The sequence below is a fragment of the Peromyscus maniculatus genome, chromosome 21 (genome assembly GCF_049852395.1).
Source record: "Peromyscus maniculatus bairdii isolate BWxNUB_F1_BW_parent chromosome 21, HU_Pman_BW_mat_3.1, whole genome shotgun sequence".
NCBI classification, from domain to species: Eukaryota; Metazoa; Chordata; class Mammalia; order Rodentia; family Cricetidae; genus Peromyscus; species Peromyscus maniculatus.
The window spans coordinates 20,472,598-20,498,682 of NC_134872.1; the positions used below are offsets into that span (position 1 = coordinate 20,472,598).

The window sequence follows — 26,085 nt, forward strand, 5'->3', positions numbered from 1 at the left end:
CAGAAGCAGCACTGGGGTTTGACTGTATCTTCATCCTCGTAGGATGCTGGCTCATTAGGGAGATAAACTGAGGAGTGAGATGAAGCCCAAGATCTGCCATAGCCCTCTGTGAGTTCCCCTCAGAACCCATGGTAACCCCTGGGTAGGAATTCACTAGCTCAACACGGATTTCAGATGAGTCACTGGGGAAAGAAAGAGACCTCTGCCCTCCCCGTCTAGTTGTGACACAGGAGCCTGTGATGAGAAACGAGCAATTGCAACCACAGTTTCCTTAGGGTACGAGCTCCCAGAAGTCAGTGCAGGAATCTGGACGTGGCTTAGAAGTTTGAGGGTGAGATTCAAAAGATCTCAAGTGGGGACATACACACACACACACACACACACACACACACACACACACAGATTAGGATGGCTAATCTAGATGGCTAATTAGAGAGAGAGAGAGACAGAGACAGAGAGACAGAGACAGAGGATATAACTGCCTAAATTCATGAGCCTTCCTCTGAGCAGGTCTAACAGCTTTCTTCCCATTCCTTTAGCTCTGTAGGAAGAGCTGTCGACCCAGAGCCTAGGGTGAACTGCCATGTGACTGCTTATGCTCTGATGGGAGGGTCATATGTTTATCTCAAACCGTCTGTCAGTTAATTGAATTTGTTAAGACTCCCAAAGGTCTGTAGTAAGGAATCAAAACACTAATTCCAAGTCCCCTCTCCCACCCCACTCCCAGGAGTTTATATTTTACTTACTAATTGGAGAGACACATCTTTTTCCTCACACAAAAAAACAACTAAGAGTATATCTGCATGGAAAATATAACACTCGCCAGCCAGCAATGCCCTTTCTTCATCCTGTAAAATATGCATAATATAAAATCGGCCATTCTAGCCACTTTAGCTAGAGATGTTAAATGCATCTGTGATATTATGTAATGATTGCTGCTCTCTATCGACAGAACCTGTCCATCCCTCCAAAGCTCTGCACTACTAAGCAAGGGCCCTTTATTCGTCCAGTCCCACCTCCAGCTCTGCCCAGGGCCAGGCAACTTCTGCTCTCCTTTCTGTCTCTGTGAATTAGTGTGTGATATCTGCCCTTCGGGATTATTTCACTTAGCATAAAATAATCACGGTTCATCTGTGTTGAGTATACACCACATCCATCTCTTCTTGGCTTGACGATATTCTATCCCCTGGTTACTCCATATGCTGTTTGTCTATTTTTCTGTTGATGGACACATGGATTGTCTCCACTTTGTGGCTACTGGGAAATGTTGTTATCAACATTGACTTTATAAATGCCTACTTTTGCTTTTAGTGACTGTGGGTGTGTACCTCGGCATGGAATGACTGCCTGTATAAGAATCCAGGATTTGCCTTTTAAGGAAATTTTCAGATTTCTTTCTACCATGGCTTTACCACTTGACATTCTTAGCACTGATGCACAAGGGGCTCAGTTTTCCACAAGCTCACTAACAATTGGTGTTTTTGTTGCTGTTGTTTACAGTAGCCATCCTAATGATGACATCCACAGAATTACTCTCTGTGGTTTTTAACCCTCGTTCCCTAGAGACTAATAATGATACTGACCATTTTTCCTTTGTTCCATTTGTACATGTTCTGCGATAAAACATCAACTAATTTCCTTTTGCGTTTCAAAATAAATGGTCTTTGTTGTCTTTTTGATATTGATTTTCAGGGCTTCATATATTCTGGCTATGAATCTCTTACACACTCGATGTATGCATGCATGTGTGTATGTGTGTATGTATGTGTGCGTATATGTGTGTATGTATGTATGTGTGCATGTATGTGTGTATGTATGCATGTATGTGTGTATGTATGTATGTATGTATGTATGTATGCATGCATGTGTGAATGTGTGTGTATGTGTGTATGTATGTGTGTATGTGTGCGTGTATGTGTGTATATGTGCGTGTGTATGTATGTGTGTATGTGTGCGTGTATGTGTGTATGTATGTATGTATGCATGCATGCATGCGTGTATGTATGTGTGTATGTATGCGTGTATGTGTGTATGTGTGCGTGTATGCATGTATGTGTGTATGCATAAAATCGGTAGGCATTTTCTCCCCGCCCACACCTGTCTTTCCACTCCATCATAGTGTCTGTGGTGCAGGAAAGGTTTGGATTTCACCTAACCTTTCGTCTCTGTCAGTTGCTGTGCTGACAAACTGTGAGCAATCCAGGGTCATACAAATGCTTCCATCCGCATCCTTGTATCAACTTTTTAGAGTTCCAGTGCTCAGATTTCAGTGGTTGCTCCAGGTTTAGTTATCAGGTGAACTTAGAGTGAAGTAGGAGTCTGTACCATGGCTTTCTTTTGCCCGAGTGAATCTGGTTTTCTTACTGTTGTTCTTGGAGAGGCTACCTTCTTCATTCAGTTAAAAAAGAAAAAAATCAGTTGACCATGGGTATGAGTGTTCCTTCCAGGTTCCCTGCCCCTTTCTATTAAAGCGTATTTCTATCTAGATATCAGCACCACATTCACATATTTTATTTATGTCTCTGTGTGTGTGTGTGTCGGGGGGTGCAGGCATCCATGCATGCATGCATAGACAACGGCCACAGGAGGACTGGGGTGTCTTTTTCTGTTGACCTCTATTTTGTTTTTTGAAGCAGTGTCTCTCAGGGACCTGGAGCTTGCCATTTCAATTAGGCGGGCTGGTCTGAGAGCTCCTAGGATCCGCCTGTCTCGGCACCCTGACACTCAGGGCAACAGGCGAGCATGGCCATGCCTGGCTTCGCGTGGGTGCTGAAGACTCTAGTTCAGCCTCTTCCGCTTGCACAGAAGGTACTGTTAGCGTCTAACTCGTCTCCACAGCCCCCGGGTTCTCTTCGTACAATAACTCTGTGCTAAGTTTTCAAATCTGGGAGTGCAAGACCTCCCAACATCCTCCTTCTTCGTTTTCAAGATGGGTTGTGTCTTGACAGACAGATAGATACATACACAGAAATAAATAGATACAAACATTCATCCATATGTACATACATACATACATGCCCCTGTAAATACATACATGATAGATTTTAGACAGATAGAAATCTGTCCATATTTTTTAAATGCAGATGAAATTCACACAGCAGTGGGTGGAGGAGAGGAAAGGGGTAGGTAACTTCACAACCTCAGCACTCCTGTGTTAATTAGTTTTTTACGTATTCACGAGACTAAAATACCAGTTCATATCCATTCCTATAACTCTGAAAAGACAACTAACAACTAGAGCGATCAGAACCATCCTTCATGGCTGGGGGAGGGGGATTCGAACCAGGTGTAGTCACTTTGGTCTCTGGAGAACTCAAAACGGGGGACCACAAAATCACCTCCCCCGCTGGCAGCTCTGGGACACGGATCCTGGAGGAAAATGGAAGTGTCAATCCATGGGAAACTTTTGCCCAGATGTTGATAGCACTTGTTGATCTGTCCTGGCTGCACCTGACTCGGGTTTATTCGTGGAAGCCTCCCAATGTCAAAGGTCTCTACAGCTGCCCCTGTCACAGAACTGTGACCCTTGAAGTGACAGATAGAAGACACATTGGGAAAGTAAATGCTGTGTTAATATTCCCCAGAGGAAGGATATGTGGTATGAAGCGAGGAAAAAGGTAAGGCATTGTCTTAAATTTTGAGGCTGGTTCAGCTAACAATGGTTCTGTTTCTTCCTTTGCAAGAACTTGGTCATGGTAACTGCAGGGTGGGTTGGGTCTTAGCGGTAGGAGACCTTTCGTAAACTAGGAGAGATTGACTTTAACTAAGTTCAAGTCTAATAGAACATCCTTCGCTGGGTCACTAGTAAATAAATAGATGCAGAAGTTAACCTCTGGGGGAAAATGATTATCATGATCTTGGACTGGGACGAATTATGTCTTTATGCCCAGAACTTGGAACCTGATGTATCATAGACACTTTCTGTTTTCTTCTTCAGATACTAAAGCTCACTTAGACTAAGAATGAATGGCTTGTAGTAGGTTAAGCATCAACCTGTTTGAGGGCTGAAAAGAGGGCTCAGCAGTCAGGAGTACTTGCTCCTCTTAGACAAGACCTGAGTTAGGTTCCCAGCTGCCATACGGGGCAGCTCACAACTGCCTATAACTTGAGCTCCAGGAAACCCAATGTCCTCTTCTGACCTCTGCAGGTATCTATACACAGGTGCAAATACGCATACATACGCACACATTAAGATAAAACATCTTTTTATTACTGGAGGTAGGTCAGGCCCTAGGATCACAACACCTCACGGCAGCCCCCCCCCCCACCTTACAGCAGAGTCCAACCATGTGATCTCCCAGTACATGTACTTATTGTATAATCCCTGTCTTGTATGACATTTAGATTTGGCTGAGATGAGACATATGTAAATGACATGCAAAATTCTCAAGATGAGATTCAAAGAGGCTCCTGAATGTGGCTTGTTGTTCAGTGGCCTTTTGGGAGGACCAAGGAGGTGGAGCTGGCTGGCTCCCCAGTGGGTTCCTCTGCTACTTAAAGTGATGTCTGCATTTGGTTTGAATTTAGCTTTGTGTTGTTTTCTTTCTTGAGAGATGAAGCGATGTCAAGGGTAAAAGCTGATATTCACACCACGATACATAATTTTATGTGTGTGTGTGTGTGTGTGTGTGTGTCTGTTTAAGCTACATCTCTGGACACAGCTGGCTAAAACTCTTGGTTATGTGGTTCAAATGTTCTTTGTTCCATTTGCAACCATTTACTGATGTATTTCCCCACGTGTTCTTTTGCTTTTCTCCTCTCTCTCTCTCTCTCTCTCTCTCTCTCTCTCTCTCTCTCTCTCTCTCTCTCTCCTCTCTCTCTCTAAGTTTTCCAGTCATGTTTTTGTTGCCTTACCCTAGGAAGATCTGTTTTTCCACTTATCAAAACAAACGGCAAGCTGGGGACCGTTTAAGGTCGTTTTCTTAGTTAATAAAGCCAATCTCCTTGTTCTGTTCCGTTAAAAGTACATTATCTTTTTATTGCCAGTTCTGTGGGGGTAGGCCTGTTTTCTGTCTTCGCCATCTCAGGCTGCCCCCACTCCCTCGCTGGGCAGAGAATTACAAAATGGTCGAGGGCGGGGCCGCTGACTTACAGTACCAGCCATTCTCAAAATAACCGCAACTGTGCAGCCCTGATGGGCCGTTTACGTCACACTATGTTTTCATGAAATCGTTTTTGTGGCCTTTTCATTTCTATTCCTGATAGAATCTTGCTCCTCGCTCCTTTTAATCAGGCATTTAATTTGTTTTTGTTATTAATATTTTCCACTACATGTCTTGGCCTGCCTCCAGGAAAACAGCTTTGATGGGGGGGGCGGGCATTAAAAAAAAAAAAAAAAAAAAGCCCAATGCCCTTCCTCTCTCGGCCTCGGTTCCACTGCGAATGTGTCTTCTTCTCCTTTGATGTGTCTGAACCACCAGAACTGACGCTGAAGCCTTGAGAGAGATTTGGAAATACAGCGGGGGCACCACACACATCGCCACACAGCCACAACCAGGAATTGATAAAGTTGATGAACGACTTTGGAATTTTAAACAGTTCGACCAATTTGGGCTTATTTAGTCACATACCCTGCCTGCATTTTTCCCTTTTACAAATGTCTTTTCTGTATAATGTCTTGTAATTAGAACAGGAAGTCATTGAGTAACTGCAAGATGAATAAGAGCACTTAACACTGAAAGGAAAATTACCTTCCGAGAAATTATATTTTTTCCCCCTGCATGTTACATTGTTGGTAATGATAGTAACAGCTGTAGCTGCTCTTATCTGTAGAATTTTTGTGCTTGGGTTTTCTGAAATTTAAAAAAAAAAATCATTTTCAGTAATAATCAAAGATGAATGGACAGAAGATAGGAAATGCCTAATTATGACAAATATTCTGTGTCACAACAGCGCAGCAATTAAATGGAAATGGTGTAATTGTCAATACAGCGGTAAGAGCTGGAAGTCTGCCAGGTCCATAAAGTTGAAGCTTTGCTTTCTGTTGGTTGCTAGGAGCAAGCAAAAAGTATAAAGGTTTGAGAAAGGAATGTCTGATGCAGAGATGTGACAGAGGGCGGTGCAGATCGGTGGGCAAGCCCTTCCTATTGACATGATTTCGCTTACATTGTTTCAAAAGTAGACAGTACTGTTTTATAACTCCAGCAGCTTCATCAGTGGCTTGGGGAGGGCCGGGAGAAAAGGAAACTGGGGGTTGTCTGGAAGCGTGAGGGACATTGTGTTTCAAAGGCAGCCTCCATGCGGATTCCGAGGCTTTTAAGTGAAAAATCTTTAAATGTTTGTTTCTGTTGGCATCCGGACACATTTGCCCTAATACGATTAAGAGAACGAAAGGGCGAAATACTTGGCAGAATTTTCAGCTGAGGTAATTAGGCACAGGAAAGGACATGCAGATTTTTTTTTTTCCACCAAGCTCTAGAAAGTCCTGGTGTGAAGGGTTTTTATGAAGTTTTTTGTTTGTTTAGGTTTTTTTGTGTTGTTGTTGTTGTTTTTCAGGTTTACTGATGTTAGAGGTAGACTATTGTGATTATCAATAAACATATAGTGTGATATTTCCTAAACAGCTCTCTAACCCTGCCAGGAGGATAAAATCATGTTTCTGCAATGTTGTGTAAGAGATGAAAGCAAATTTCTCCTCCAGAATGGACATTGTCAGCCTCCTGCACATTTGGCCACCACTAACTATTGGGGGAAAAGAAAGCGTTATGGATATTTGAAAGTCAACGCTCCAGTAATTTATTGGGCTTGCCATTTCATGCATCTCCTTATATAAAGACAATCTGAGCAACCGGCAGAATGAATGCTTGCCCCACCCCCCCTCCTCCCCACCCCCACCCCCACCCCCACCAACCCCACTCGGTGAGAGCCGTGGTGTACAGTTACTGTTTGACAAGTCAGGGTGGAGTCTCAGATTATAATTACAGTTTCTCCGTGGAATTCTGTTTTGGACTTTGAAACACATATAAATAAGTGAAAAAAAAATTGACACTAAGAGAGGTTAACAAAACGTGTAATTATGATATAAGCACAGGATTACAGCCGTTTCGGCAGAGAGTACAAGCCGTGTACTTTAGGTATTAACTTTTAATAGGCAAAGTTCTCTTTATTGAAGTTGAAAATGAGGTTTAGTCATTCTAAATCTCGTATTCCCTTTGAATATTTCATTTAAAAATAAGCATGGTCACATTGTTGGGGGGTGGAGACAAGAAGTGGGGTGACATTTTAATAGATTATCGTAACTGTTGTTTACAATATCAGTCTTGAGAAGCAGCAAAATTTTTTTTTTCTGATCATTTTCTACTGACTGAAATCAAACAAAAAGTATATACAACCCAAGGAACTAGAATGTTCTAGAAAAAATACTCTGTAGGGTTAGTTCCTTAGTTTCTTTTCTGATGTGGGTGTGGTTGAAAGAAAATCATTGTTCCGGGAACACTTTGTTTGTCTTTTGCTAAACAAATGTGCAATTTATCCATTCTTTGTTCATTCTTAGATTTATCTGCGAGAGCTCTTGTGAAACAGAAAGGGGAACTGCATAGCCTTCAGTGGTGGCCCTTGTTTCATGTGTCAGAGTATTTGTGAGTCTAGGGAGGCAGAAAGGGGCGGTGGGCTAGCTGCAGGATTTCAGAAAGACTTCTTAAAGGGACTGTTCGCCTTTATTGGTTTCTCACTGTACTGTTGCAAAATAAAACACGCCAGCCATTGAACAGTTTAATGTTCTTGCGCTGTGTCAGAAGGAAGCCGGTTTAATGTATAGGCTTAGGAAGTAGTTAAGGGATCACACAACGTAAGATCTGCAAGCTCTTGTACAGTCTCTCTTCCATACGGTCTTCCTGTCTCTCCTTCCCATTCTGTCTCCTCTAGCCTACCTGGCAGTCTCTATAAGGGTCTGAGGGTCTCCTGGGCTTTCTATGGTTTTATAAATATGAAAAGCAGTTCCTCTGGGAATGTCTAATTACAAGTTTGGAAATTTGCCCGCATCCAAACAATGCCAAAATTCTGGTCCAAATGGGTGGTTCTGTCCATAAGCACCGGAGTTAGCATAATTTTTGTTTTGGCTTCGCCAAGGGTTGCCACATTAGACCAGGCCCCAGCTGTGCCTTTGGCCTCCTGGTGTAGAAAGAGTTTAATGAGGGAATGGGGGACAAGAGTGTTAGTTAGCCTGGCAAATGTACGATTCGGGCTTCTTCTATCTCATGGGTAGGAAGTTGTTACGTGAAAATCATAACGATAATTTAAGTGTTTATAGTGAGCATTTTAGGCCCTCAAGTCATACACTTGAAATAATTAACCAAGTGAAATTATTAACCAGAGTGGAATAATTCTGACTCATAGGTGGGTAGAGTCTCAGGTTTTACCTGACCAAAGCTTACTATCTTCACCCTGACACTATAAATCAGTTACTACTAATAATTTGAGGCATTTTGTCATACTGCAAAGTTAGTCAAACAGGAGTTACAAGATTAAAAGTTCAGGTTAAAGCCTACTCCGGTCACTTCCAATGTCATGGAGGTCCCTGCCTAGTCACCCGGCTGGCAATCTCAGTTTCGCCACCTCTGTATCGGGGAACATTCACAAATTGTAGCATTGTTTACGGGGTTTTCGTGAGGAACAAAAATTTCATTATTTCAGGATTTTCCTAAATTGTAGTATTTCTCTCTCAGTACTGGAAATGGTGTTAGGGCAATCTCTTTTCCTAAATACGCCAGCTGTGCCTGGTCCTCTGTGTTTTTGGTGATGGCCTTGTCTCTGTTAGCTTGTTTTAATTTGGTTGGTGTCCTCTGTGTTACCTACCAACAATCACAGAAAAGTAGCAGAGGCAGGTGAACTTAATCCTGGATTTTATTCTAAGCACTAATAGATTGGAGAAGAGAAATAAAAATAAACACAAGTATCTGACTGTTTTCTATATATATATGATGACTACATATATTAATATATGTGAACTTGTATGTTGTACCATATAATGTTAATATAGCAACATATGTCATACATAATGTATTATATTATAATATAGTATGGTATACATGTATAATATACATTTTAAATACATGGCATATATTATGTAAAAGTCATAAATACATATGTAGCATATAAATATAAATCTTTTAAGTATTACATATAATACAACTGTGCTTTAAATACATGTATTTTAAAACCCAAACTAAGTAAGTCACTGTAAGTCTATGCAAAAAACAAAAAACCAGAATTACTTGCTTGGAAATTTAGAGTCCAAGAACTAGGCCGAGTGCATGTTAAAAGTATAAATTCCTGTATTCTGATCTTAGAGAAATTGAGTCAGTCATTTTGGGTGGCACCCTGAGTCCAACCTTCCTCAGGCACCCCATGAGATCTTGGATAGCACTTCCCAGGACAACCCCGAGCAACCCTGTCCGCAGATGCAGTGGACATCCTTAGGGCACCTTCCCATGAAGCAGGAGGAGAGAGAGCATGCTTGTGCTCTTCCAATAACTACGAGAAGGAGTCAGAAACTGTGAGGAGGGCAGAGTAGGTGTTGGGAGCCAGGACGATGTACAGAGAGCCAAAGGAGGCCATGTTTCAGCACTGAAGCTTGCCAGAGAGATGATGCTGTCCCAAACAGAGAATCAGATAAAGGCCAGAGGGAGCATCATCATGGAAAAGCACTCAAAGAGCTGGCTGGTGGTGGCGCACACCTTTAATCCCAGCACTCGGGAGGCAGAGTCAGGCGGATCTCTGTGAGTTCAAGGCCAGCCTGGGCTACAGAGTGAGTTCCAGGACAGCTGAAGCGACACAAAAAAAGAAACCCTGCCTGGGAAAACAAACATCAACAACAAAAGTCCTCAAAGAAAATCGAGAGGATGACGGGTAGAACAGCAGTGAAGTGGACCCTCGACCCAGGTGGTTTCTCCCAGGACACCAACTCAGTGACAACTCTTCCTTAATTTCCTTTCTCTGGAAAGCACAGCATCTTCCATTTTCTTTCTAAAACTCTTAGAAAAACTGGTATGATTTTCTTGTCTTCACAGAAGCCAAAGGCCCTACCAGAGCAGACTCGGGAGCTGTGAGGTGTTTGCGTAGGGTTTTCTATGTACAGAAAAGTGGTGTAGGTATTGAGCATGCTCAACAGAGTGAGCTCTGGCAGGTTCTGGCTGTATTCTCTGGGATTTGCATCTTTATCAAATAAGGTGTAGAGATATAAATAGGATTTTGTCCCAATGGTGCATGGAGGCTACTCTTTGGGACAGCACATAGATATTGGGGCCTTCCAACAGTGGAGGCTTCTGTAACAAATATATCTATCAATGTAGCGTTTGAACTTAGTGTCTTAGTCTACTGTAGGAATCTCAACTTGCTGTCATGGCCCACCTGTCTGCACCTCAGGACTAGTTTTCATTGGTAGACTTCTCTTCCATGTAAACACCCTGCCTTCTAAGTGTGCTAACATGGCTGCCCACAAACCAGGCAGGAGTCTAAGAAGTGCAAGCCATTTGAAGACATCATGCTAGAAGCAGCTGAGCACCTCCGTTCCTGGAGAAGCCTCCAGCCTGAAGAGCTAAGTGAGCGTAATTACAGATACATCTGCAAGTCAGCCTCCTATCTGCAAAGGTCACGTGCACACCTTGCATCCATTCTGGTTATGTTCCATCATTATGTTCTATCCCAATTCATCTCCCACTGGTTACCAGATGGCCACAATAAAGTCAGTATCCTTAACAACTGTTTCATGCCGTTCTCTGAAGTACAATAAGGGCTCAAAATTGTGAGTGTTTTCCCGTTGGACATACAAATGACAAATCTGGGAACTGCTGACGGGCATGCTGGTGCGGTGGGTCATGAAACCCAGGTTCAGTTTGGCATGGTTGCAGGTAACAGACTACCAAAGGGGGCACTTGCCATTTCTCAAGCTTAAAAATGAATGAAGGATTTATCCTTGTTAAATCTGGGTTTTGCAACTATTCACAAAACATAGTGAGTTAGCAGTAGCCATCATGATCATTTAAGAGGAAGAGTGATGTTTTCTGCAATGATCTGGGTTAAGATGGTCCTGATGGGACTATCTCTCCAGGATGTTTGGGGAGCCTTTCAGCATGGTTCTCTGGGGGTGTGCCAGGCTACCAGGTGGATTTGAGAAACATCAAAAGATGGGTGTGTGTGTGTGTGTGTGAGGGGGCATGGAGAAGATGGTGGTATCAATCAAGTTGGGGTAAATCATACTAACATAATAACAAAAGATCATTATAAACAATGTGGGCATCGTTTCTGCCGTGTTTGCGCCTATTTTGGATCAGCCAGGGACCTTGCACCATGCTGTTTTAACTCCAAGACCCAGACTGGCAGAGGAGCCGCTGTCTGAGCATTACAGATGGCCAGAACAAAGACAAAGAGACACCGTGGTCCATGGCATACTGGCTCTAAAGCAGCCGCGACTTCTGTCATATTCACTGGCCAAGAACAAGTCCAGGCCCTCCTGGACTCCCAACGGTGGGAAGTGCAGCCTTTCTCCAGGCCCATAAAGAGGACACAAAATATTTGTTGAGCCACAGAGCGGGTGGCAATACTCTTTAGACCTACGGACGCTTCTCCCGGGTCCAACCATTGTTGCCAACACTAAGCTCGTGCAAAATGTGTAATCAATCTTAAGCCAAGCAATGATTGTAAAAGAACTCATCCAAGTTTTCCTATCATGGTGACACCAACGGCTGAAAAAAAAAATACATTGAAATCTCTGGAAGGAGTTTTTAAGTTTGACTGCCTTCAAACAATGCAAGCATCATCTAATATGTATGCCCGTGGGGGCCACAAAGTGGTTGTACTCAGGGGTGGCCTCAGGCTTTGAGGGTGGGGAGCTGAGTTGGGAAGGGGGATTCTAGAAGATTCTGACATTGCCAGAATGTGGTAAAGATGAGGACTTTGCTGAAGAAGGCATCTCTAGTCCCAAAGCAAAAGTGACCATTGAAATTAAGTCACGGCCGTGAAAGTTCTCTTTGTTGGTGGGAAGAGGGTAATGGATGTGTTTTCTTTTCCGTCTAGGGGAAGATGAGGAAGAAACCAATGTGATCGTGCTCAGCTACCCTCAGTACTGTCGGTACCGTTCCATGCTCAAACGGATCCAGGATAAGCCATCTTCCATCCTGACGGACCAGTTTGCGCTCGCCCTGGGGGGCATCGCAATGGTCAGCAGAAACCCCCAGATCCTGTACTGTCGGGATACCTTCGACCACCCTACCCTCATAGAAAACGAGAGTATATGCGATGAGTTTGGTGAGTGTCTGGCTTTTACTCTACGTGAAACTTGTTCCTGTGGGTAGCCATTTTCGGTTCACGGTGTGAGCGGGGGCTGGGAAGCAGGGCTTGCCTTCGCCACGTGGCTCCACCCAGCCCCCCCCCCCCCATATTATTACAGCACAAGGTGTCCTCATGTTGTTGGTAGCCACTGTTTACCACAGGAGAAAGATGATTATTTTGTGTTTGTTGTTCAATATATAATTGGAAGGTGCTTGGTGGAGCTTGAAGGTGGACTTTGAGATGGGACGCTTTCGTGTTCTTCCTGAGAGGGCTTCGGTTATTTAAATATTGGTTTTTTAATTTTCTAATTTTATAAGGTACTATAAGAATGCATAAATTATTCAATACTATAAGGTAGACAGAGATGAAAAGATTGATTGATGGAATGTTAGATAGATAGATAGATAGATAGATAGATAGATAGATAGATAGATAGATAGATAGATAGATAGATAGGCAGGCAGATAGATAGACAGATAGATAGATGATACATACATACATGAGTTGTAGATGTGCCCTGTCCTTTAAATTTTCACCCACACACTGAATCCTGGCCTAGCTGACTAGTCTCACATCTTCTCAGCTGAGGGGCTGTCAGTCACCATAGCTCACATTTGGAAACCTTGCAATGTGCACTATCAGTGAGGGCAAGCTGTCGTATCTTGCTTTCTGTATCCATTTGTTGAAAAAAATCGCAGCATGTCCGACGTTCTCACTGAGTGGGTTTTCCTATACATACAGAGGTATGGACACCCCCACATCTTTTTAAATCACCTTCATGGGTGGTAGGATGGTACCCTGTTCAATTCATCAGGAGGACCAAGGAGAAAAAGAGGTTGAGGCCTTGAAAGTACGTACATAGACTTTCTTCAAGCTGGTGCCATCCCTGATTCCATTGGCTTACATTGGATACCTCATTTGCAAAATATTCAAGTCCAGATTGTCCCAATTAGCTCTGAGATATCTCTGCATGGTTTTGTGAATCTACTGTGGCCTCTCAAATTTGACAATCTGTGCCTTCGGGAGCTCTTAGGCTACCACCGAGGACTTTGGAAGTAGATGTGTGAACAGCAGAGGATCTAGGGTGAAGGGATGGAATCTGACAGTCTGAGGAGGAAGATAACGAGAAGGGAGACAAGATGTAAACTCATTGGAGTCCAAAGGCAGAGACTATGTGAGAGTGGGTGTGTGCATGTCATGTGGTGGGTGTGTGCGTGGGGGGGGGGTTAGATTTTCCTTCTGCACAGAAGTACACATGGTCCTATTTTTAATAGTCAAATAGTCTTTTCATTAAAACAGATCAGTGCATCCAATACAATTATTAAGTACTCTTTCCTTTCAGATGAGCATTTACAGATCTGCCTTCTTCATTATTTGAGAGAGAGAGGAAAAAAAATTCACCCACGTTTCTTGCTTTTAAGCCCTGTGTTTTACCAGCTAATCCAAAGGTCTCTAGGTTCCTAACACTGGATAAAGCTGAGAGAATGTTTTCCCCTACTTAAAAGCATTCAAAGTTAGTGTTTAACAATGTAATATAATGAAAAAAATGCTTTAACCTTTTTGGCTAATTTAGGAATTATTAGTCACTGAGTTCCAAAGCTGTTCTGTCTAGAGCTGGAAAACAGACGTTCCTATCCAACAATGATCAGTGGTTGCTGGACCATTCCTAAAGGAATTTTAAATGTTCTTGCAAACACAAGCGTCTCCGTGTGAATGTGCTCCTGAACTTTCTTTTGGCATACCTCATTTTAATTCTGCCTTTCTTCTCCAGCCTCTGGAAGTAGAAAATTTCTTTTGGAATAAAGGCACTTTAAAGAGCTTCTAGAAGGCGAGTTTAATGATGAGACCATCATCAGATTGTTAGCTTGCGCCTCAGATGGTTTCCTCTTTTGAAAGTAGCTCATGCTAACACACAGGCCATGCAGTATATCTTGACTCCATTGGAGCACTTTCATCCATATGTGTCCCCCCCCCACTTCCTTAGGTACACATCTAAATTTCTAGACAGTGACATTTTAAATCCCCCAACTGATACTATGTGAAATTGACATGGGCTAAAGTATTTGTTAAAAACATGGTATTGGGTTTCTCCAACCAACTAACAGTTGGTAGAACATAAATTTAATTAATGACTAGCATTAAACAAATGGTCCTAAGACTGAGGACTGCCAGATGACTGAAGCATTCTGTCAGATAACCAGGGCCCAGGGGGCCCACAGATGAGTCTTCTATGTAGCATATACTCTGTGCCACACATTCGGTGACTTCAGTAACTGGTCAAATATAATTTAGGTAACAGTATGCCTAGGCTATAAAAACCAGATTTTATTAGCCATATCACCAGGCGGATGAATTGTGGGGCTGATGGCAAAGAATTTACAGCATTTAACAACTAACTACGTCTTTGATATAAGGAATCCCAAATCGCCATAACATCCCTCGAAGTTTCTTCTCCAGAAGCCAGTATCTGATTTTCTATGTCTGATGACATTTAGTTTATTAACAGATATGTTGCTTTCTCCTATGACATAGGCAATAGAAGGGATACAGAAGAAAGAAATAAAATCTGGTCCTTGTTTGTCTTGAGAATTAAGAATCCCAATAGGGTAGACAGGATTAACACATCTGGAAGCCCAGATGAGTTAAAAGAATCAATGATGGCTGTCAGGGAAACAATCGGGGTAGGGAAGGACTGGAGTCCTGAGACAGTAGTCGGGAGCAGAGGTCAAGGAAAGCCTTGCAATAGCATTAGAACTTGGTCTGTTATTTTTTTCTCTGTGTGTGGGTGCATGTTTGTATGTGCAGGTACACATGCATGTGTGCACACGTAGAAGCCAGCAGACAACCTTCAGGTGTCATTTCTGAAACTCCTGCCACCTTTTTGTTTGGGACGGGGTCTCTCATTGGTATGGGGCATGCCCCAGTAGGTTAGGCTAGCTGGGAGAAAAGCGCCAGGGACTGTCCTGTCTCTACCTACCCAGGACCGGGCTTACAGGCATCCTCCACTGTGCTGGGCGCATCGCAAGTATGCTGTATATCTACCAACAGAGCCATCTCCCTAGCCCTTCCTTGGTCTCGTTTTAAAAGATGGAGGTCTGTGTTTTAGAAACCTGTTAGAAAAAAAAAAGTGTAGATGGTTGACAATTCCGTCCCCAAGTCTCTATTGGCTGGAGTCGACCTTTCTCTCGCTTAAGTCTTTCTGGTCATAGTCAACCTTAGGGTGGGTTGCAAGAAGACATGAATATGTGAATGGGTAGCCAAACAGGGAAGAAGCCAGCCAGTGGCTTTGAAACAGGACTGAGCTCTTTTGAACAGAGATGAGCCCACATTTTCTCTGGGGTCCACCAACACGGCTACCGGCATAACCAAAATCCGTCTCTGAAGGGAACCTTGGCTTCGGGCACAGCCTCCCCCGCTGCCAAGCGGCCTGGCCCCTCCCTGCTCCCCGAATGTTGTCCACTGAATAACAGCTTTAATTGAACAATAAAAGTAAGCCTTTTAAATCTACAACCAGTCCCTATAAATAAATTCTCTGTGGAATTTTATGAAGCCGCTTAATGAAAAGTTTGATTAGAAACTATTAAAGAAAAATAAAATAGATGAAATTTCATCATTTAATCCAACATTACAGTAGTGTCATTTTGACTTTTATTTACATTGAGATATTCCGAATCGAGTAAATATATCCTGGTTTTAATTAACTATCCTCCTTACTTGGGAAGGTTATTTTAGGCTTGAAGGGTTTTGATAACGCGCCATCTGCTTTCTTCTCTGTATTATGCAAGTCCCTTCCTTGCTGACAGTGCTGTGTAATGTCTAAGCCTATGACTTGAGCATAAATTGAATCATATTAATGGTAAATGATGGAAGAGCTTCAGCCCCCACATCCTGCCCATATTCTTCTATCTTGTCACTCACACTGCTCTGTTGGCAGTGGACTTTCTTAGCACAAGATAATTAACTTTAAAAAAAAAAATAACACATTGGACTCCCCATTGAAGAAGTATAAAAATTCATTGTATGGCACACACAATTAGGAAATGAGGCTTTAATAACAATGAGGGGAGCGTGACATGAATGGCATTTTATTTTCTTCATAAAAAAAACCTTTGCCCCCAGCGTGGTTCCTACACCCACCGTCCTGTAGCAATCTCCCAACACAGGCATTCTCCCAACAGCCCCACTTCCTGCTCTTACCTGGTTATGTAATGATTTCTGTTGTATAAAATGGACTCTGGCATTTATATTACGTGTGCTAGAGAGGAAAACCACGTGGGCAAACATTTTGTCTCTTCTTTGCAGTTAGGACAATAAAAGGTCCACCGCGTTGTAACACGCAGTGTTTACAGTAATGTCCTACCAATTGACTTCACATGTGTGGAGTGTTGACAAACTAAATTCAAACAGAGGGAATGGAAAACTTTAAGGTACCTGCTCCCATCCGAGAAGTGCAAGCCTAGCCCCATTTACATAAGCAACAAGTCTTTAAAAGTAGGTAGGATTCGATGTCTTTAGATGTGGTTGAGTGTGTGTGTGTGTGTGTGTGTGTGTGTGTGTGTGTGTGTGTGTGTGTTTTGAATTGCAGAGACATCGGAAGCAGAAGTCAGGCTTTTAAGTTCTTCTGGCAGCTGGGGTGTTTGTGTGTTTGTTGACAAGGGAATGGGGCAGAGGGAAGTATGGCTTTGGTCAACCACATGTGAAGCGAAGGCATGAGACGGGCTGTCATCAGGTATTTCGTCCTTGTGGAGACATCCTGAGCTCTGGTCCTACAGGGAGAGGAGCTTGGCTGTTTTTATACTAAGACACACATTCCACTGGGGATAGGGTGTAGAAAAGGACTGCAAAAATGTAGTTGAAAAAAAAAAAAGAGTGCGAAACTCACATGCGAGGAGATCAAGTGTAAATCGGGGCTCAACCATCTGATTCTCCAAGGCAGATGCCATGAGGCCCCTTATTTGTTCCATCTGTAAAATCAGGCAATCACAGACAGCATGCTAGGATCAGAGGAAGTCAATCTTGTTACTTATACACACACACACACACACACACACACACACACACACACACACACCAGGAAAGAAAGGGTCGTTGAGACAATAGACAAATACCTTGGTCAGAGATAAGTGTTGGAATGAGAATCAGTGCAAGGCTGTATTCTTCTGTTCCACTGTGTGTGCCTCTGTTGAATTTGGTTTGTCAACATTTCACACATGTGAAATCAATGTGTTTCTATTGGAGTCTTCGGTCTTAGACATCATGTATTCATAGGAAACCATGGTGTTCATTGAATCCTACGGGAATCCCATCCCCAGGGGTCCTGGGGGCTTATCGGAGCCTGAATGAACATGTAAAGTTGTCCATACATCACAGCATGTTTTCAAGTCACTCTTCTGAGTGTGCCTTGAACTTTGCCCTGTTCCATTTCCTGTTAGTTGAAATGATGACATTACAGACAAAAGAAGAAAAAGCAAAGGGAAAAGCCAGCAAAAAGCAAAATACAAAACCTTGAGTTTTTAATGAAAGGAAATTCAGAACATGCAAAATCATTAATAAGGCATCAAGGAGAGCTGGACTGTTCCCCTCCAAAGATCACGTGCTTTGCTGGAAATGGAGGGAAGGCAGTTGCTGTGTCACGGATCATGGAAATTTATGAGTAAACTGTTTTTGTTTTTGTTTTTTTGTCCGCACCAAAGTGCCTTTCATGGTCACAGTGGATTCTGGTGATCAAATGTCTTTGCTCCTGGCCCCCGTCCACATTTGGGATTTCACTGTCTGTGGTGGTCACCAGTCTCCCAAAGGAACATCAGGCAGTTATTTAGTTTTTCATTGAAAGTGAGTAGGAAAAGAGCCAGGCTTCATGCATGTTGTTGTTCGTGCAGGAGACCTTGGCCTTCAGAAATCTCACCGTGCCCCTGGAAATTTCCTAGAGACTCTTTCTCCCAATGTAGAGTCTAAGCAAGTCTCTCTGTGCCCTGTGCTGTCAGACTAGACACAAAGAGGATGTTTAAGTTCTGATCTAACGTACTGAGTTAAATCCACGGAAGTCTGTGGGTAGAGGTGCATCAGGTGTCTTCCACGTAACGATTAGCACATGTGTTCTGCTTCTTGAGCTATGAGTAGAAGAGGGGCTTGGGAACAGACCACCTTGGTCAGAGGCACTGGCAACCTGGATCCTAGCTCACGTAGGGATTTAGAGCAAGCAATTCTATGTTGCTACTATGAATTAATTTAGAGTCATGGTCTGAGGAATGTTGAGGATTAGTGCCTTTTTTTTTTTTGCTTTTGGGAGAACTTAAAAGGATATTTTAAAATAACTTGGATGCCTTTTGTAGCTGAGGGGATTCAATGAGTTACTAACCACTCTTGAGTGTGATACATTCATCTTTACCCTAGAAAGAAGAGACCATGTCTGTGTTAACTAACCCTTGACCTAAGAATTCCATCCAGAAAAGAACTGATACTCCATTTCAAAACCAAGATCCATATATTCCCGGCTATAACCAGATTTTTTTTTTAAATAAAAAGAAATAACTGGGATGCAGCTCAGTTGGTAGCATACTTGACTAGCATATATGAAACTCTGGGTTTAGTCTCTAGCACCACATAGTCTGGGAGTGGTGATGCATGCCTCTAATCCCAGCACTTGGAAGACAGAGGCCTGAAGATGAGAAGTTCAAGATCATCCTTGGCTATGTAGCAATTTGTAATCCAGCTTGGGATACATGACACTTTGTTAATTACACACACACACACACACACACACACACACACACACACACACACACACACGAAAGAACCAGCCATTGAAAAATATAATAGGCAAATATCTTAGTGAAAAGTAAGGGTGTTGGGCCAGGCGGTGGTGGCGCACGCCTTTAATCCCAGCACTCGGGAGGCAGAGCCAGGTGGATCTCTGTGAGTTCGAGGCCAGCCTGGTCTACAGAGTGAGTCCCAGGAAAGGCACAAAGCTACACAGAGAAACCCTGTCTCAAAAAACCAAAAAAAAAAAAAAAAAAAAAGTAAGGGTGTTGGAATGAGATTCAGTAAAAAGATATCTTTGCTCTTTTTAAAATTCCTCTTGAGGGGCCTGGTGAGATGGCTCAGTGGTTAAGAGCACTGGCTGCTTTTGCAGAGGGTTCAGTTCACAGCACCCCCATGGCAGCTTATCTGTAATCCCAATTCCAGGGGACCCGATGCCCTCTTCTGGCCTCCGTGGCACACATGTGGGGCACCTACACACATGCAAGCAAAACACATACACACAAAATTTAAAAAAGTAAATCTTTACTTTTTAAAAATTTATTTTACTTTTAATCGTATGTATAGTTTGTGTCTGTATGTAGATACACACATGTGCATGCAGGTGTTCTCAGGGGCCAACTTGGGTCTCTCTCTGACATGGAAACCCAATTCAGGTCCTCTGAAACGTGCTCTTAGCCACTGAACCATTTCCCCACTCCATCCCCAATAAATACATTTTAAAATAAAGGACAACAACAAAAACCTTCCTGATACGTGGATTTGCTCTCTGCTTCACGTCCCTGTGTCCTGTCAGGGGAATTCGATGGATTTAAGTCCTTCTCTTGTAGCTGAGACCATTGAGAGACGCTTAGATCATGGCTTCAGTGAGTGACATATAGCAAGATCCCATCCACCCACTCAGTGTCTACTCCATAGCTATTGTTATTATCGGTATTATTTTGCCAAGCACGGTTCTGGTTCTGGTGAATAACCACGACAGAAGAATTTCCCTGGATCTCAAATAGCTCACACTGGAGTGTGCGCAGCCCAGGAGAAGGACAAGATAGTTATGGACCACACCTCCTAGACTGCTGTAAAGATGAACAAGCACCACCAAACTCCTCATTGTCATTAGAAGCTTTTACCTCTTACATCCACCAACACAACCACAGCCACGCACTAGAGTCACAGTGAAAACACCCACAAAATTGCTTTATAAGCTGTGGCCACGACTTGGGAAAATGAGGCATGAGTTGGTGCTAAAAGTCATTCAACATCTGCTGCAGCCAGAAATACTTGTTTTGCTGTCCGTTTGGAATGTGTTCCCCCAGGCATCATGGGTCTCCTCCTTCTCGGTATTCAGGCCTCTGTCCTACCATCTCCTCCCCAGAGATATGGTATCTGTCTGTCCTCCCTCTTCCACAAGTCCAGTTCAGTCCCATCATCCAACCTGTTATTATCGCCCCATAACTTATCATTATCTGAAATTAACTCCTGTAATTGTTTATTTACGGGTTTACTGTCTGTCTTCCCACTCCCCCCCCACACACACACACACTACCGTAAGCCCTTGGTCATGTGAACAGCACATTTTCTGTCTTGTTCACTGCTGTGGTCCCAGCGACAGGAGAGTCGTTGCATACAATAGGCATGTAACACACCCTGGAAAAGTGAGGGAATGGGTACATGGGCACCGTGGTCGCTGCTCTTACCCATGCTGTGGATAAAGACAGCCAAGGTTAGCAATGTGATTATAAATGGGTGGACCAGGATTTGAACCTGGATTGCCTGATTCAAAGCCTGTGGTGCCGTCTTTCCCCTTCACCTGACTGCCTGTAATCCAGACCCTGCTTAGAAAGATTATGTCACCTACTTGACACTGGGCCATCTGGAAACAGATAGCTGACCGCCATCTTTCTAGACAAGGGATTTCCAGTAGTGTCCACAGGGTTTGAGGGAAGAGATTGATATATATTATCGATTGATATAGTTAGAAAAGGAATGGTCTGGAAGATTCAGAATCTGAAAAGCACTGGTTGGAATCAAGAAGCCCTAATGCCAGCTGCCACCCTCCCCTCTCTGGGACCCTTCTGTCCCTGTTTCAGCCCACGTTATCCTCTGTTTTCCTTCCCCTGCTAAGGCCCTCACAGCTCCCTCCTCACCTGAGAAGCAGCTCTGTGAGGGCCCTTTAAGAGCTGGAGCAGTTTGCATAGAGACTGAAGGGGCGGAGAGTGAGAGCCGTATTCTCCTGGACTGGAGACCCAGGCAGCCAGGCTAACAGGACTTGCTCCATACACCTCTCTGTAATTTTCTGCTCAGAGCGCCTTGGCTTCCCCAACTTGGCACCCTCCTTTAATGAAAAAATTATAGGCCTAATTTCAAAAAACGAAATGTGTGCAAGCTTTCTGTTTCTATCACTTCTTTATTCCTGCAGCACATAAATCATTTCCCTTTTAAAAATTAAATTTAGCTTGCCGTGATTTGGTAATGGGTTTTTCGAAGGAGGCAGAGTCGCCAAGCTCTTGGCACAGGGGCCAGTGGGGCTTGCCTATTGGGGAATCTTCTCATCGGTGGCTGGCATGGGTCTCAACTCCTTCTGTACCCCCTTTAGAAACTGCACAGAAACACCCTCGCCAGCAGCCTCTTCTCTGATGGCCTTTGTTGCTGTCCGGTGGTCACCTTGGAGGATTGAAGAGCAGGTGCAATGGACAGAAAAAGATTCGGGCATTCTCCTGGTCATGGTCCTGGGTGCTCATCCAGGCACTCACTGAGCACCAACTATGTTCAAAGCTGAATTCTGGGCATGGTTGGGGTACCAATCTCTATTCTCAAAGCACTGAACATTAGGTTGTGTCGGCTAAGACACAGCAATGGCCCCACTATTGAGACTTGGGCTTGTACACCCTTAATGTGTGCGTGGGTGCACAGGCCTTTCAACCCTACACACACACACACACACACACACACACACACACACACACACACACACACACACAAATGTGTGCACACACATAAGCCTGCTGACACACTTTGGCTATAGAACAAGAGGAACTAAGAGTCTCTTTCTTTGAAGGCCAAAGGAGATGACATGAGCAAGCCTTAATAAGTGGAAACTTCTGACCAGGTAGCAGCCCCTGCAGGATGTTCTGCTGGGGAAATGGAAGACGTTCTGTTGGGGTTCACAGATGCCTGAAAGAGGACCCTGGTGTTGGTGAAGTCTTCCAGGGAGGTGGATCTCTAGCAGGATCTTGAAGGATTCACGGAGGAAGCTGTTGTAGGGGAAGAACTGGAAAAGGCCCTAGATTTGGAATGCGAAGAGTTGGCTTCCTCTACTGCTTTTAGCTTTCAGTAGCAACTAAAACCAGCTCCCACAAGCAAACTTGTCCCCCTAGACGATGTCCTCTTCCCCTGAGGAAGCACAAGCTCCTCGGTCCTTCTCTCAGAGACCCTGCTGCGGTTAAGGCCTCCGAGAAGCCTCTTACAATAGAACCAGACTGGCTTCTTGTTAAATTTGGTCCTTCCTCTGACCTCTAAGGAAGGGAAGAAGGGAGGCTGCTGGGTGAATTGAAGGCTCTCTCGGTGTACTGGCTCTTCAAAGGGCAGAGTCCAGGCTGGAAAAATGACTTCAGAGTAATCATTTTTAACATTGTACTCTATGTCCCTTCCTTGTTACTCAATACTTGCCCAATCTTTTTTCTTTCTTTTTTTTTTTTCCTCGAGAAAGGTGTAGCTTTGCACCTTTCCTGGAACTCACTTGGTAGTCCAGGCTGGCCTTGAACTCACAGAGATCCCCCCTGGCTCTGCCTCCCGAGTGCTGGGATTAAAGACGTGCGCCACGACTGCCCGGCTTCTTTCCTTTTTTAAATTTTAATGTGCACCTGTGTGCACAAGTGTGCAGATGAACCTCTGTATCTGTGCCTGTGCGAGCGTGAGTGTAAGTACGGATGCACATCCACATGTATGTGCATGTAGAGGCCAGAGGTGAACCTCACCTCTTGTTCCTCAGGAGCCACAAACCATATTTCTAGAGACAGGGTCTCTTACCAGGTCATAGGTCTCTCAGATTAGGCTAGGCTGGTTGACTAGCCAACCTTACAGGTCCACCTGTCTCTACCTCCTTGGCTCCGGGATTATAAATGCATGCCATTATCCCTGGACTCATACTTTAGTACTGAGGATGAAACAAGTGTTTTTTGAGCACCCTCTCTTTGTTGTTAAAAATAAAACACTAAGTGCTTATGTGTGGGAAGGCATATGCATGCCCCTGCCCAAGTGTGAAGGTCAGAGGACAACTTGTAAGAACCCTTCTCTCCTTGATCCTTGTAGGTTCTGGAATCAAACTGAGGTTGGTAGCAAGTGTCTTTACCAATTCCCAGAACCATCTCCTTAGAACCCCCTGAAAACATTTGGCCTATTATTAAAATTATTGGCCTTACATATATTTTCATTGGATTCTAGGGTCCTTCTTGGGGTAAGAATCAAGCCCATTTGTGTTTGTAACAACCTGTTTGTTGAAATGATAGAGAAATCACTACTGGATTCCAAGAGGTTTCAAGCCCCCATCGTCCTTATCTCCTGTCTTAGATAAGTCAAGTATTTATTATCCCCCTCCCCTGCTTCAACTTTTACTCATGGTAGACCGAATTCTCAAAGGGAAGGGCTAGCTCAAAGAGGACAGGATTTTTTTCCCTCAACATTTATTTATCTTTTCAAAGTCCAGAAGTTCTTTAGAAGTTGTTCAATGTCTTTCACTGAAGAACATTCATCTGCAAGGAGATCCTGTAATTTACCTACCCCAAGAGTGTGTTCTTGTCTGTGTTGACAAGGTGTTACTCTAGCACCCGGAGTAGCCTTGAACTCTTAATTTCAGTTGCAGATAAGTATTTAGATAAAATTGATTCTCTAGTTGAGTAAATATCTTATGGCTTCATTGCCTTAATTATATAAAAACTATTAATTTTAAGAATATCTTAAGTCAGTGGTTCTCAACCTTCCTAATCTGCCACCCTTTGATACAGTTTCTCATGTTGTGATGACCCCCAAACACAAAAATCATTTCCGTTGCTACTTCATAAGTGTAATTTTGCTACTGTTATGAATTGCAGTGTAAATATCTGTTTTTTCTGAAGCTCTTAGGTAACCCTACTGAAAGGGTCATTCAACCCCCAAAGGGTCGCAACCCACAGTTTAACTGCTGTCCTAGAAAACACAATAGAGCTGTGATTCCTGAGTCTGACTCTGATCTCTCAACTTTGAATGGGTAATGTCTTTGTACTGAAATGTTTTGTCAAATGCAATATATTTGCAATATATTTATTGTGAGCAAAGTGCTGTTTTGAAAATATGCATTATGGAAGGGCTAAGGTAAATTGATTTATGTATTTCCTTGCACACTTAATTTTTTTATGATGAGAACACAAATATTTACCCTCATCAAGTTTAAAAAATGCAATACAGTCTTTGTAGTGAGCATGTCTGCAGCATATTTTTTTTACTTCTTCCTCCTATTTGATTGCAATTCTGTATGTTTTAACCCATATCTCCCAGCCTCCCTACACACATCCTTGGTAACCATCACTCTATCCTGTATTTCTTCATGTAATTTTGCTAGATTCCACCAATAAGTGATAACACTCTATATCTATTTTTCTGCACCTGGCTTATTTCATTTAGCGTAATATCTTCCAACTTCATCCATGTTGTTTCAAATGAGAAGATTTTCTCAGTTTTTAAGGCCAAGTAGTATTCCCATGTGTGTGTACACATAACACACTTTCATTATCATTCATCAGTTGATTGACATTGACAGATGTTGCTTCTGTGTTGTATATAAAGTAACAGTGGACCCTGGAGTGTGGGTTTCTCTTCAACATAATGATTTCATTTTCTTTGGATATACCCAGTAATGGGATGGATGGACCATGTGACAATTCTATTTTTAACTTTTTGGGGAACCTCCCACATATTTCCTATAACAATTGTACAAACTTACATTACCTCTGTGACCAATATTTTAATCACATTCTCTGTCTACTTAAGATTCAGATAGTGCTGTAGAAATGCCGAGAACTGAAATCCTTCACAAAAGGAACAGACAAGGAAGGTGAAGGAGTCATTACCTCCTTCCTAAGTGGCCTGTAGTCAGTGGCATGGAGGAGGTGTGGTTTTTGGTGGGAGCAAACATTGGGTAGAATGTGGCAGAAGAAGTTGTAAGTGTGTTCATTCAGCAACTACAAGTTCCATTAAAAGGTTCTACCTGAGTACACATACAGAACCATGATCGTGGAGAGATATAAACTATGTTTGTAATTATAGAGAAACCAAGAAAAAAACACAATAGACCAGAAATGACACCTCTCTGGCTTCTTAATGTGAACATACCCAGCAGGGAACCTGATCAACTCCACTCAGGGTTCTGGGTCTCAATATCTTATATAAAAGAATGAAATGTTGGAAATGTTTTTAGTGGTTCTCGGGAACCTCAGGTCCCTTTGAAAATCTGATAGAAGCGTCGAGTCATCTCATAAAAATGTGCATGCAAATGCAATCATTACAATAATGGCTTTGAACAATGTTATTAGCAAAAATTAGTACACTGAGCAAATGTAGACCATCCTGGATGTTCTTTTCAGAACTGAAGCAGTGTGTGAAACCTGAGATGATAAATCCCATGTACGTGGCCTTCCAGACAATTCTCTGTCTTCACACACTTGCAGACTATTGGTGAAACAACAGACATTTCTCGTAATCCTCCATCAAATTTCAACATCATTAGGTAGGGTGGTTCATTTCTGGGGAATTCTGATTAATTAAAATAGAATGATAATGACAGTAGCTCACACCTTTTATTGAGAGTTCAACACATGTCAGGAACTGAGTTATAAGCAGACTAAGGTTTGTGTGCTGCCTGCCTAAGGAATCGTGTGTATTAAATTAGCTCGAAGCTTAGTGAAGCCAAACTCATCTAACCTTTATTGAGCACCTACTGTGGTCATTACCTCGGTTGATTCTCCCAGCAGCCTTAGAGGGAGGGAATCAAAGAGACAGCGCTGTTGAAGGAAGTCATCCAACATGCTA

At 43.0% G+C, this 26,085-nt stretch overlaps 1 protein-coding gene across 2 annotated transcripts in view; it reads left to right on the plus strand.

Annotated features, from left to right (window-relative positions):
* Positions 1 to 26,085, plus strand: part of Arid5b (AT-rich interaction domain 5B) — a 177,084-nt gene that overhangs the window by 78,562 nt on the left and 72,437 nt on the right. For both annotated transcript variants that reach the window (XM_006994212.4, XM_076557053.1), the window contains one exon: positions 12,013 to 12,243. In XM_006994212.4, coding sequence (XP_006994274.1) covers positions 12,013 to 12,243 — 231 coding nt within the window. The remainder of the gene's footprint in view (positions 1 to 12,012; positions 12,244 to 26,085) is intronic.